Raw genomic sequence first — 11,586 nt, 5'->3', positions numbered from 1 at the left:
TGAACTTTCGAAAGACGTGCCCGCGGTTATGGGCAGATGGAAATTTGTTAATGTCCGGTTGTAGATAACTTAAACCTTAATTAATTAAAATGAATCAACTGTGTGTGTTACCGTGATGGCCTCTTCTCGGTGGAGTCCGGGAAGTGGACACGGTGTTGGAGTAATGCTTGCGCAGGTTGCTCTTCTAGATTCTCGATCGCGCTTTGCCTCCTCTTCTCGCTCTCTTTTGCGTATAAGATGGCCACCATATATGCTAGTCGCTTGCTGCAGCTCCACATATATTTGTCTCATCCATTCCTATAAGCTTAAATCGTTTTGATCACGAGGGTGCGAGATTGCTGAGTCCCTGTGGCTCACAAATACTATAATTCCAGATGCAGGACCAGGTGATTTCGCTCCAGGTGACGAGTACGAGTTCAAGTGGGAGTTCGACGAGGACTCTCAGTGTTATTATGTTTCCTTTCCCGATGACCAGTAGTGGTGCCTAGTTGGGGTTTGATTCAGGGCCTTGTCGCATTTTGGGTTTTCTTCTATTTTGGCGCCGTAGTCGGGCCATGAGTGTTTGTATGATGGATGTTATTTATGTACTCTGATGTGACGTGGCGAGTGTAAGCCAACTATGTTCTTCCCCTTTTATTATATATTACATGGGTTGTTGTAATGATTGCCTGACTTGCGACATTGCTTTCAATGCGGTTATGTCTCTAAGTCGTGCCTCGACACGTGGGAGCTATAGCCGCATCGAGGGCGTTATACTGACATATCCAAGAAGGAATTTGCTGAGCTTGCCATTGATGGAAGAAACTATTTGACCTGGGCCATGGATGTCAAGATCAACTTGGCGGCGAGGAATCTGATCAGCACTATAACCACACCTACTCAAGGTGCTCCTGCTATCGCAGATACGACAAAGTATGCTTCTTTGCACTTCATTCGACACCACCTTGATCCTGCTCTGAAAGAATAGTACATGATGGAGGAAAGTCCTCTATCATTGTGGAACTCCTTAAAGGAGCGTTATGATCAACAAAGGTCGGTGATGTTGCCTGAAGCGCAGAGAGAATGGGCACTTATCCGTTTCTAGAATTTTAAGTCTGTTGCAGCATACAATTCTGCCATGCATCAAATCAACTCAAAGTTGAGATCCTGCAACAGCGCAGTTTCCAATGCGGATCTCATTGAAAAAACACTTTCTACTTTCCATCCTAATATGAGGATTCTTGCTGAACAACATCGTCAGCAGAAATACAAGAAGCATTCTGAGTTGATATATGCACTTCTTCAGGCAGAAAAGCACAGTGAAATTCTCGATAAGAATAATATGTTCCGTCCAACGGGAACACTGCCGCTGCCTGAAGCACATTTCAATTCTCAGAATACTCAGAAGTCCCGTGGTCCCAAAAGGAACCATAGGAAGTTTAAAGGAAAGTGGAGACGCAATGAGAATCAGAATAGCAATGGAGTACAAAAGGGCAAGAATCATTTTAAGAAAAATGATAAGGGTAGCAGCTCTCAAGCTTGCTACAGATGTGGTTGTACTACTCATCATGCAAGGATGTGTACAACTTCTAAGCATTTGGTGACGCTGTATCAGCAATCAATTGGCAAGAGCAAGAAGGCTCAAGGGAACCAGTACGAAGCTCACTTCACTGGTCCAATGATTGAAAGTTCTCAAGGCGTTCATCAGAACGAAGTTCATGACAACATGGAGAACCAAGATCAGGCTCAGCAAAAGGAAGAACCACCACTTACTGTTGAAGACATGGTGGATTTCGCTTCTACTAATGACATATATGGAGATATGCTTTGATCTTCCAATAATGTCATAAGTATTGTGATATGTCCTTAGTTATATTGTGTGTTGTAAAATAATTATGTCCTCGGACATATGGTATTGTAATAATTATGTCCTTAAACATAATGTATTATAATATGTAGCAGACATACATAGTGCGTAATGTATGTGTTATTTCTATATGAGATTGAATAAATAATGAATTTTATTCTTTTACCCTATAGAAAACTTCGAGAAACAATCCAATGGAGGAGGAAATTTGTTTAGTGGACAGTGGTGCCTCTAACACAATTCTACGAGCAGTTAAATACTTCCGAAGTCTCAAAAAGAGTAAGGGAAGTGTTATGACAATTGGTGGTCATGACACAGTAATTGTTGGTTCTGGTCAAGCCATATTTACACTCCCGAATGATACAAAACTTGAAATCCAGGAGGCTTTATTGTATCCGGATTCGACTCGTACCCTGTTGAGTTTTAAGGATATCCACATGAATGACTACCATATTGAAACTCATGAAGACAATGCGGTTGAAAGCCTACTCATAACTCAACAGAAGGGATCCGACAAGGAAACCCTTGAGAGACTGCCTGCTCTATCTTCTGGACTATATTACACATACATCAAGCCAGAGCAACATTTGGCATACAAAATAATTTTTCAGAATCTTGACAAGTTCAAGATATGGCATGATCGCCTGGGTCATCCTGGTGTGGGGATGATAATAAAAATTATTGATGGTTCAACTGGACACAACATAACGGTTGCTAATTTCCCCAAATCCTCGGATTTCGTATGCACTGCATGTGCAACTGGGAAATTAATCACAAGACCTTCATATCTGAAGATCAAGAATGAACCACTTAATTTTCTTGAACGCATTCAAGGAGATATATGTGGTCCAATTCAACCGTTATCGGAACCATTTAGATATTTTATGGTGCTCATTGATGCATCAACAAGATGGTGCAATGTGTGTCTATTATCAACAAGGAATCATGCTTTTGCAAAGCTGATCGCTCAAATCATTAAACTGAAGGCAAATCATCCTGAACACAGGATAAAATCCATCAGAATGGATAATGCTGCTGAATTTAATTCACGAGCATTCAATGATTACTGCCTAGCTTTGGGCATAACTGTGGAGCATTCTGTACCATATGTACACACACAAAATGGTCTTGCGGAATCACTTATCAAGAGGATCAAGTTGATAGCAAGACAACTCCTACAGAACTGTAATCTTCCAACATCTTGTTGGGGACATGCGGTATTGCATGCCGCGGAGTTGATACAAATTCGACCAACTGCATATCATACGGCCTCCCCGTTGCAGTTAGTACGTGGAAATCAACCAAGTATTTCCCATCTTCGAAGATTCGGATGCACTGTGTACGTACCGATATCACCACCTCAGCGTACATCGATGGGTCCACATAGAAAAATGAGAATCTATGTGGGGTACAATTCTCTGTCGATTATAAAGTACCTGGAACCTCTAACAGGGGATCTATTTATAGCCCGGTACGCTGATTGTATCTTTGATGAGGACAATTTTCCGGCATTAGGGGGAGAAAAGAACCTCAAAGAATGCCAAGAAATAGATTGGAATGTCAAAGGCATTCATTCCTTAGGTCCACGTACAAATGAATCTGAACTGGAAGTTCAGAAGATTATTAATTTGCAAAATATTGCAAATAATCTGCCAAATGCATTTATTGATTATAAATGTGTCACTAAATCCCATGTTCCTGCTATGAATGTTTCAGAGAGAGTTGAGATATCTCATAAGACCACTCAACCGCCCAAGAGGGAGAGAAAACTGGACAAAAAGGACAATGCTTATCAGAAGCGTCCGCGGGAAATGAGGATCCCTCAAATGGTAAATGCAGGTCAACCGCGAGTTGATATTCAACCTAGTGTTGAAAGACACCTGAAGGATCTTATGCATCCAGAACCCAGCACAACTGTGCACACAAATATTGGTGCTGGGACATCGGTACACCGTGACTCGATTGTTGTGGAAAATCACGATGAGTCAGAAGGTATTGATGAGATTTCCATCAACTATGTTGAATCAGGAGAATCATTCAATAGAAAGACTACAATTGTCGACATATTTTTTGCCTCAAAGATTGCAGATGACCTGGCATTATCATGAACCTAAGTCCATGGCAGAGTGTATGAAACGCTCAGACTGGTCCAACTGGAAGGTTGCAATAGAGGACGAATTGCGCTCGCTTGCCAAGAGAGGGGTATTTACTGCAGCAATACCTACTCCTCCTAATGTTTTCCCCGTGGGGGCAAAATGGGTTTTTGTTCGTGAAAGGAACGAAAACAATGAGGTGGTGAGATATAAAGCGAGGCTTGTAGCACAAGGGTTTACACAGAGACCCGACATCGATTATGATGAAACATATTCTCCTGTGGTGAGTGGAATCACATACCGATACTTGATATTACTGGCAGTGCAAATGAATTTGTATATCCAATTGATGGATGTGGTGACAACATATTTATATGGGTCACTTAAGACGGATATCTATATGAAAGTTCCTGAGGGACTGAAGATTCCGGATCCAAAAGCTAATCGCAACATGTATTGCGTAAAGCTACTAAAGTCATTATACGGCTTGAGACAGTCGGGCAGAATGTGGTATAACCGACTAAGCGAGTTCCTTCTGAAGAAGGGTTACTCAAACAACAATGATTGCCCATGTGTGTTTATCAAGAAATCCACTGATGGATTTTGTATAATTTCCGTGTATGTTGATGACTTGAACATCATTGGGACTACACGAGAAATACATGAGGCATGTAATCATTTGAAGACGGAATTCGAGATGAAAGATTTGGGTAAAACCAAATTTTGTCTTGGTTTGCAACTTGAACATTTTTCTTCAGGAATACTTGTTCATCAGTCTGCTTATATCCAAAAGGTATTGGAAAAGTTCAATATGAATAAAGCATACCCGTCAAAAACACCTATGGTCGTCAGATCTCTTGAAAGAGATAAAGACCCATTTAGGCCTAAGGGTGATGATGAAGAGGTATTAGGACTTGAGTTTTCTTACCTCAGTGCTATTGGAGCATTAATGTAGCTACCGAACTGCACCAGGCCTGACATAGCATTTGCAGTTAATTTACTGGCTAGATACAGTACATCACCAACGAAAAGGCATTGGGTTGGTGTGAAGAATATTTTCAGATATCTTCAGGGCACCAAAGATCTTGGTTTATTCTATAAGAAAAATCAAGAGAGAACCATGGTGGGGTATTGCGATGCTGGATACTTGTCAGATCCCCATGATGCCAAATCGCAGACTGGTTTTGTCTTCTTACATGGAGATACGGCCTTCTCTTGAAAGTCGACAAAGCAAACCTTAGTGGCAACGTCCACCAATCATTCTGAGATAATTGCTTTGTTCGAAGCAACACGAGAATGTGTATGGCTTCGCAGAATGATGAACTTTGTCCAAAGTTCAAGTGGGATTGGTTCGTTAAAATCACCCACTATTATCTATGAAGATAATGCTGCTTGTATTGCACAAATGCAAACGGGTTATATTAAGAGCAATATTACGAAGCATATTTCTTCTAAATTATTTTATCCCCATGATCAGCAAGAAAAGGGGGAGATAAGTATTTTGCAAACGAAGTCATGCGACAACCTCGCTGATCTGTTTACTAAGTCCTTACCAAGTTCTCTGTTTCATAAATATGTAACTGGAATTGGTATGCGACGACTTCGAGACTTGCAAAATTCAGGGGGAGAAATCTCCTAAGATATAACCTGTTAAGATCATAAGATCATTAATATTGCACTCTTTTCCTTTATGAGTTTTTCCAAATGGTTTCTCATGTAAGGTTTTTAATGAGGCAATATCAATGCAAGCATGGACGATATATGTCATTTTCTCCTTATTTTCTCACTGGATTTTAGAAGGAGTTTTTCATGGCATATTGTATGTTTTCTTCTCAATTTTTCCCACAGGGTTTTGGAGGAGAATATTTCAAAGATGACCAGTCTCAAGGACAAGCGAGGATTAGGGAGAGTGTTAGGATTTAAATTAATTCTGTTATTAGGGATAATCCTCCCTTGTGTAAACGGACGTCGGTTGCTACAGGCACCCGTTCGACATTCCCACGACCCCCACAATCGGACGCATCCGTTCGTGGCGACGGTTCCTTATGTATATAATCCTCATGGATCATCAATGAAAGGTACGGTTCGATCAAATCATTCTTCACGGTTGTCTCTCGTCCAACAGCATATGCATAATGCATTAGCAAGTTTGTGATTGGTCAATACTGAAAAGAGTATGTAAAACTCCCTATTTGTTTGTACGTTTAGCATTTTTTAAAGAAATAACAAGGAGTAGGTGGGAAAACTAATATGGTTTGAGGATGACTAACATGCTTCCACAAACAAAACTTAGATAAATCATTCACTTTTCAGCTTCGCAAACATCTCATCACTTCATCAGGACTCGCGAGGAGAACCTACGCGGACGCGGACACACACTGACTCGGCTTAGTTAACCATTCCCGCCACGGGCACGGCTGTGCCGCCACTCGCGACGCCGTCAAGAGCACGGTGAGGCGGCGGAGCCGGGGATAACCCGCCGACGCCATGATGACGTCCCTCGCCGCCGTCGTTGTCGTCGTCGCCTGCGTCGCAGTAGGCCTTGAGCATGTCCCCCTCCTCCGGGGTGAAGCCGATGACGGACAGCATGAGGTCGGCGGCCCAGCAGCGCCGCTCGATGATGCGGATGGCGCGGCAGCACCCGGGCCCCAGGTACGCCTCGCCGTTGAGGAAGAAGAGGATGATCTCCCCCGTGCACGACTTGACGTCCAGCAGCGTCCCCCAGCACTGCTGCTGCCCCACTCCGTCCAGCCGCTCGGCGAGGTCGGCCGCCCGGACGAACGTCGACGCAGCCGCCGACGCGGTGGCGGCGACGGCGAGCAGCACCAGGAGAGTGGGGAGCAGAGAGGTGGACGAAGCCATGATCTGAGGTCGACTCTAGCTGGTGCTACCGAGTGAGGAGGCTGACGTACTACTACTTATCATAGCAAGTAACCGTAACGTCAGGTAAGCGAAAAGGCTTTACGAGAACGTGGAAGTCCAAACGAATCAAAATTATCTTAATTAAACGCGAATGCGTTGCCCCTTCCTCTCCTTCCTACGTTACTCTATCCACAGAAAATTAATCGGGGCGTGATCCCCTCGTTTCTCATCTCCCCCCAAAATCCCCTTTCTTTCCTGGTACCAATAGTTGAGGCCTCTTTTGGTTCATAGGATAAAATTATCGTAGGAATATGAATTTTGTAGGAAATGAGATGACATCTATCTCAAATCCTATGAGTAGGAATAGAAAACGAGATGTCATTTGGTTGACACCAAAGGAATTTTTCCATTGAGTCTAGGTTCATTTTTATTTTCCTATGAAATATAAAGGATAGGAACCAATCCTATATAGGAATAGGAATCCATTCCTATGAACCAAAGGGCTCTATAGGAAAAAATCTTATAAGAATCCTATCATCTAGAATTCTTATGAAATTCCTCCAAACCAAAGGAGTACGTGAAAAGTATCACCTTCTTTGAATTTTGATGCCTAATTATTTAGCTCTAGTATTGAGAAAGAAACCATTCATACGGCCAGGTCACAGGAATGCTTCTTCGGCTTACAATTCCGAGTCAGCAACCGTAACTCAGCACTTAGCCCTAGTTCTTGCTCTTTCCTTCCTTGCAACGGGCTGCAGAAAAAGTAGGAAAATGGACTGAAATTGTTGGATAAGTGGATTTGCGGTATCTCAACAATCAGAACAGCGAATGTTCCATCATCCAAACTAAGCTTCCTCAGATCCTAACCCCGCCTGGACAATTAGACAGCCAACCCATAATCGCAACGACCCAATTGCAAGAGCGGAGCTCTACCAACTCAGCTATATCCCCCCCGAGCCAAGTGGAGTATGCATGGAGTCCTCTACAACGTAGTACGAATTTGCACAACTTCAGAGATACTAGTACTAGTTTTGACAGTGCGCAAGATTTTTGAGTTAACACATGCTACATGAGACACACGGACAAATCTTGAAGGCTCAAATCGAGCCTCCAAGTCATTGGGCAGCTACATCAGACTAAACTGTAAATGCAAACCGAAACTAGTATCCACAGCACGGCAAATGTTGGGTGAAAGGAAGCAGCAGCAGAAGCGCGAATTGCAAGAGCAAAGAGGCAATTATCAACGGATGGATCAACTGTGGTTATCAAACCTAGGCCACTGAAGCTGCAGCTCTCCTCACTCTGATCATGCTGCTGGTAGTAACTGTTGAAGGCAAACGACACATTCCCAGGCCAGCCAAGACCTGCACAGGAGCCACCAGTGGACAGAGCGGTGCAGTCGGCATTGGAGCAAGCGGCAGAGAAACTGGAAGAAACATTGGAAAGGTCTTTGTTGTTGTCCACCACACACCATTTCGATGGAAGGTAGTCCACATCCAGCGCATTCTTGAGAGCCGTAGGGCCTTGACCCAAGTTGACATGGTACTTGGCTTGGCCGTCAAACGTAAAAATGCCATAGTGCCTGTCATAACTTCCGCTTGCTATACTGTGTTGATCTTCGTCTAAAAGGCTGTAGAGGTATGTCTCAGTTGGAGCAAATTTTGGGCGAAGTGGAGTCCCGGATTTTCTCGCCAGGTGGTTGACCAGGCCTGTCATGAAGGATTGAGCAATAGCTGAAGTTGCGTTCACAGCTCCATCTGTTGGCCATCCTGCTTTCCCAACAACGATGTCCATATCACCGAATCCAGCTTTAGTTAGAGCAGTAACCAGAGCATCTATGCTCGCATCGAAGTAGTTGTCATACTTGCTATGACCATCACTTATCGGACGCGACATTAGTTGGAAAAGGTAATAGTCTAATGAAATATTCTTCTTCTGCTGAAAGCTCAAAATAGGATTCAGCTCGACCATAAACGGTGAGCTATGATTAGCAAGAAATGGGAGGAGCTCAACCATGGTTTTGTTAACATCTGGCCTGAAGTAAGCTTTCGAAGGCAGAGTTGATGCGTTTTGGTATGCATCAGAGCTACAAGGCACAACTACTTTCATCTTGCTCGATAACTTTGCATCATCCAATGCCCGTTGAATATTTGCTGCTGCACGGACCACAAAAGGTTGAAACTGTTGCCCATGATTAAGAAGAAATGGATCATCTCCAACAGCAATAAACCTACAAATTACATTACTCGTCAATATAAAAACTTATAATATCAAGAAAACCCACAAAATGTGAAATGTAACATCAATGCAAACATGAAACAAACAAATTAAGCATTGTTGCCAAACAGATCGCCTGCCTCAAATCCAGATTTAACCTCACCTAGACAGCTATGTACTCTCTTTAACAACCATATTACCCTACACTCCGCTACTATTAATTCAGATTTGATACAAATATACCAAACACATTTGATTAATACAGAAGAATCTCTGCTACTTAAGCTAGAAAAGAAAGGAAGAATGCTCAGCCACAAGCGAAATATCAACAGAAGCCGGACGGTCAAGTTTTGTAACAGAAAATTACAGATCTGTGCACAGATCTACCCGCTGAAGTTTGCAGCTCTTCAGAAAAATACACTCCATCCCCAAATGTTCAGGACAAATTGATAGGATCTAGCTGTGCTATACATCCAAATTTTCCCATTGTTAACTAGGTCCGGGCATGTTCCTTTTATCATCTTTAGTTCACCAAGAGGAATCCATCACAAGTCATAGGATCTGAAACTTTGTAGAGTATAAACACCTACTAGCACGTTGGTAATTGACATTTGTTGAGTGTTTCATAGATCATACTTGTTTGTTCCATGAAAAGAAGACCTTGAGGTACCTAGAAGAAAATTCCAGTGCACTAATGCAATATAGACATAACAACCTATTGAAGTCAACCAATGGACTTAACTAAAGCAGCGCCTTCCTCCTTCAGATCAGATTGGTCAACCGTCAACATTATTAATGATATTGGTTTTGAGCATGTCAGCATGCATGATTGGCAAATCCAGTGGACACAAATTGACTAATCGCATCATCTGGTGCCAATGGAGCCTATAATATTTCTAATTATAGCAACGGGGTCAGCTTGAGGCATAATTTAGACTTGATTTATTCAGTCAACTAGTATCATACAGTAACTATCTAACGAATACACCTTGGCCCCTTCGCATTTCATGATATAAGATCACTAAAATATGTCGGAAAGAAGAGAAAAGGATCAGCGCAAGACTAAAAGAGAAGGAAACCGAGCACTGAAAGGGGAGAAGGGGATGCGGCTCTTACTCAAACAGTACGCCGGAGGCGTAGCGGGTGACATTGTCGTGTACCCAGGCGGCGGCTGCCTTCCTGGAGGAGGCGAGGGGGCGGAGCAGCTCGTTCGGGACCCCGATGGTAACGGCGATGCGGGTGCCGGCAAGGGCGGTCAGCGCGTCGGGCGAGGGGGCGGAGAGGCGCACGCGGGGGACGGAGTTGGGGAGGAGGAGGTCACGCACGACCTGCGCCGCCGGGAGCGGGTGGGATGCCGCGAAGCCCCAGTTCACGCCCACCGCGGCGGCCGGCGGCGGCGCAACGGCGACGGCGAGGAAAAGGAGAAGCGGGAGCGCAGGTGCCCTTGGCCGCAGCGGGCGGCGGCGGCTGGGCCGCATTGCCTGCTGTTCCGTGTACACACCGTTGCGGTGCTGCCGCCTCCTAAATTTAATTTGTTCAGCGGTTTACACTACAACCCCAAACTTCAATTTGGTTCAAAATGCCCCTTTAAACTTTTTCTTGTTCCGGTAAACAGGGTTTAATTCTAAAATTATAGGGTTACAGTTAAAGGTAAGTTTCCCAATCCTTTACATGTCCATACAATATTCATATAACAGTGTTACATTTGTTGCGCCTGTAAGCTGCCCTATCTTGTTTGCATTGAAACTTCTATGGGATAAACTCCCTACTCCATCAAGGACCTGATCTCAGTAGCAAGATGTTCATATGCTGAGCGAGCTAAGCTATCACCAAATAAAGTCACCAATGCCTCAGAGGAGTCCGATTAGATTATGTCTGGGTTTTCTGAATGATGTATGGTCAAGGCCATCCCTGCATCAGTGCGCGAATCTCCGTCTCTAGAGCATCATTGCAATGCGATAAGAACCGGTAAGCTAAAAAGATTATGTTGCCATCATGCCTTCGAAGGGTATGCCCGCCGCCACCATTTTATCACGAGCAAGAAAAGAGTCATCCACCAAGGGCTTATTGGTTTGTCGGCGATGCGATCAAGGTTGTACCGATACATAACTCTTAATCTCCGGCATAGAACAAGTTTCATATACTGTCATCTTCCCTTTAATGATTTCGTTAGTGCTATACATCCTTAAAAGGAGCTGTGACTTCATGTAACTCTGCAAGAACTCAACATGTGTTTCAAGGGGAAGTACTTCTTTTCCATGGTCCATATCTAAGCGAAGCTACCAGATACGCCAAATAAGCATAATTATCATATTGTGGACATTCTTCTCACACCCTGCTAGAACATTTAGTGGTCGTTTGCTTGTATCAATCAGCAAATTACTGGCAGGAAGCAACCATGCTACTCTCATGAGTTCCCACAAAATCATGACGTGCCCTCAGTTTACCAAGGCATGAAAGCTTCCTTATATTTCAACTCCGCATAGTGGACACGTGTGGCTTCACCAAATGCATGTGAACCTTGCACTAATTAGTAGCCAAGGCTCCTATCGATATTTTTCATGTCGT

General features: G+C 43.6%; 2 protein-coding genes across 2 annotated transcripts; both read right to left on the bottom strand.

Annotated features, from left to right (window-relative positions):
- Positions 1–6,199: 6,199 nt before the first annotated feature.
- Positions 6,200–7,077, bottom strand: LOC125553933 (egg cell-secreted protein 1.3-like). Its single transcript, XM_048717584.1, has one exon. The coding sequence runs from the start codon at positions 6,799–6,801 to the stop codon at positions 6,328–6,330; it is 474 nt and encodes a 157-aa protein (XP_048573541.1). The 5' UTR covers positions 6,802–7,077; the 3' UTR covers positions 6,200–6,327.
- Positions 7,078–7,800: 723 nt separating this feature from the next.
- LOC125551977 (glucan endo-1,3-beta-glucosidase 9) lies at positions 7,801–10,550 on the bottom strand. Its single transcript, XM_048715402.1, has 2 exons — positions 10,135–10,550; positions 7,801–9,031 (listed from the first exon to the last, which is right to left on the bottom strand). The coding sequence occupies exons 1-2, from the start codon at positions 10,494–10,496 to the stop codon at positions 7,933–7,935; spliced, it is 1,461 nt and encodes a 486-aa protein (XP_048571359.1). The 5' UTR covers positions 10,497–10,550; the 3' UTR covers positions 7,801–7,932.
- Positions 10,551–11,586: the final 1,036 nt, after the last annotated feature.

The sequence above is a fragment of the Triticum urartu genome, chromosome 4, assembly GCF_003073215.2.
Source record: "Triticum urartu cultivar G1812 chromosome 4, Tu2.1, whole genome shotgun sequence".
In the NCBI taxonomy this organism is placed as follows: Eukaryota; Viridiplantae; Streptophyta; class Magnoliopsida; order Poales; family Poaceae; genus Triticum; species Triticum urartu.
Note: the sequence above shows the minus strand (reverse complement) of the source record. Positions and strands in the feature narration are given on the sequence as shown.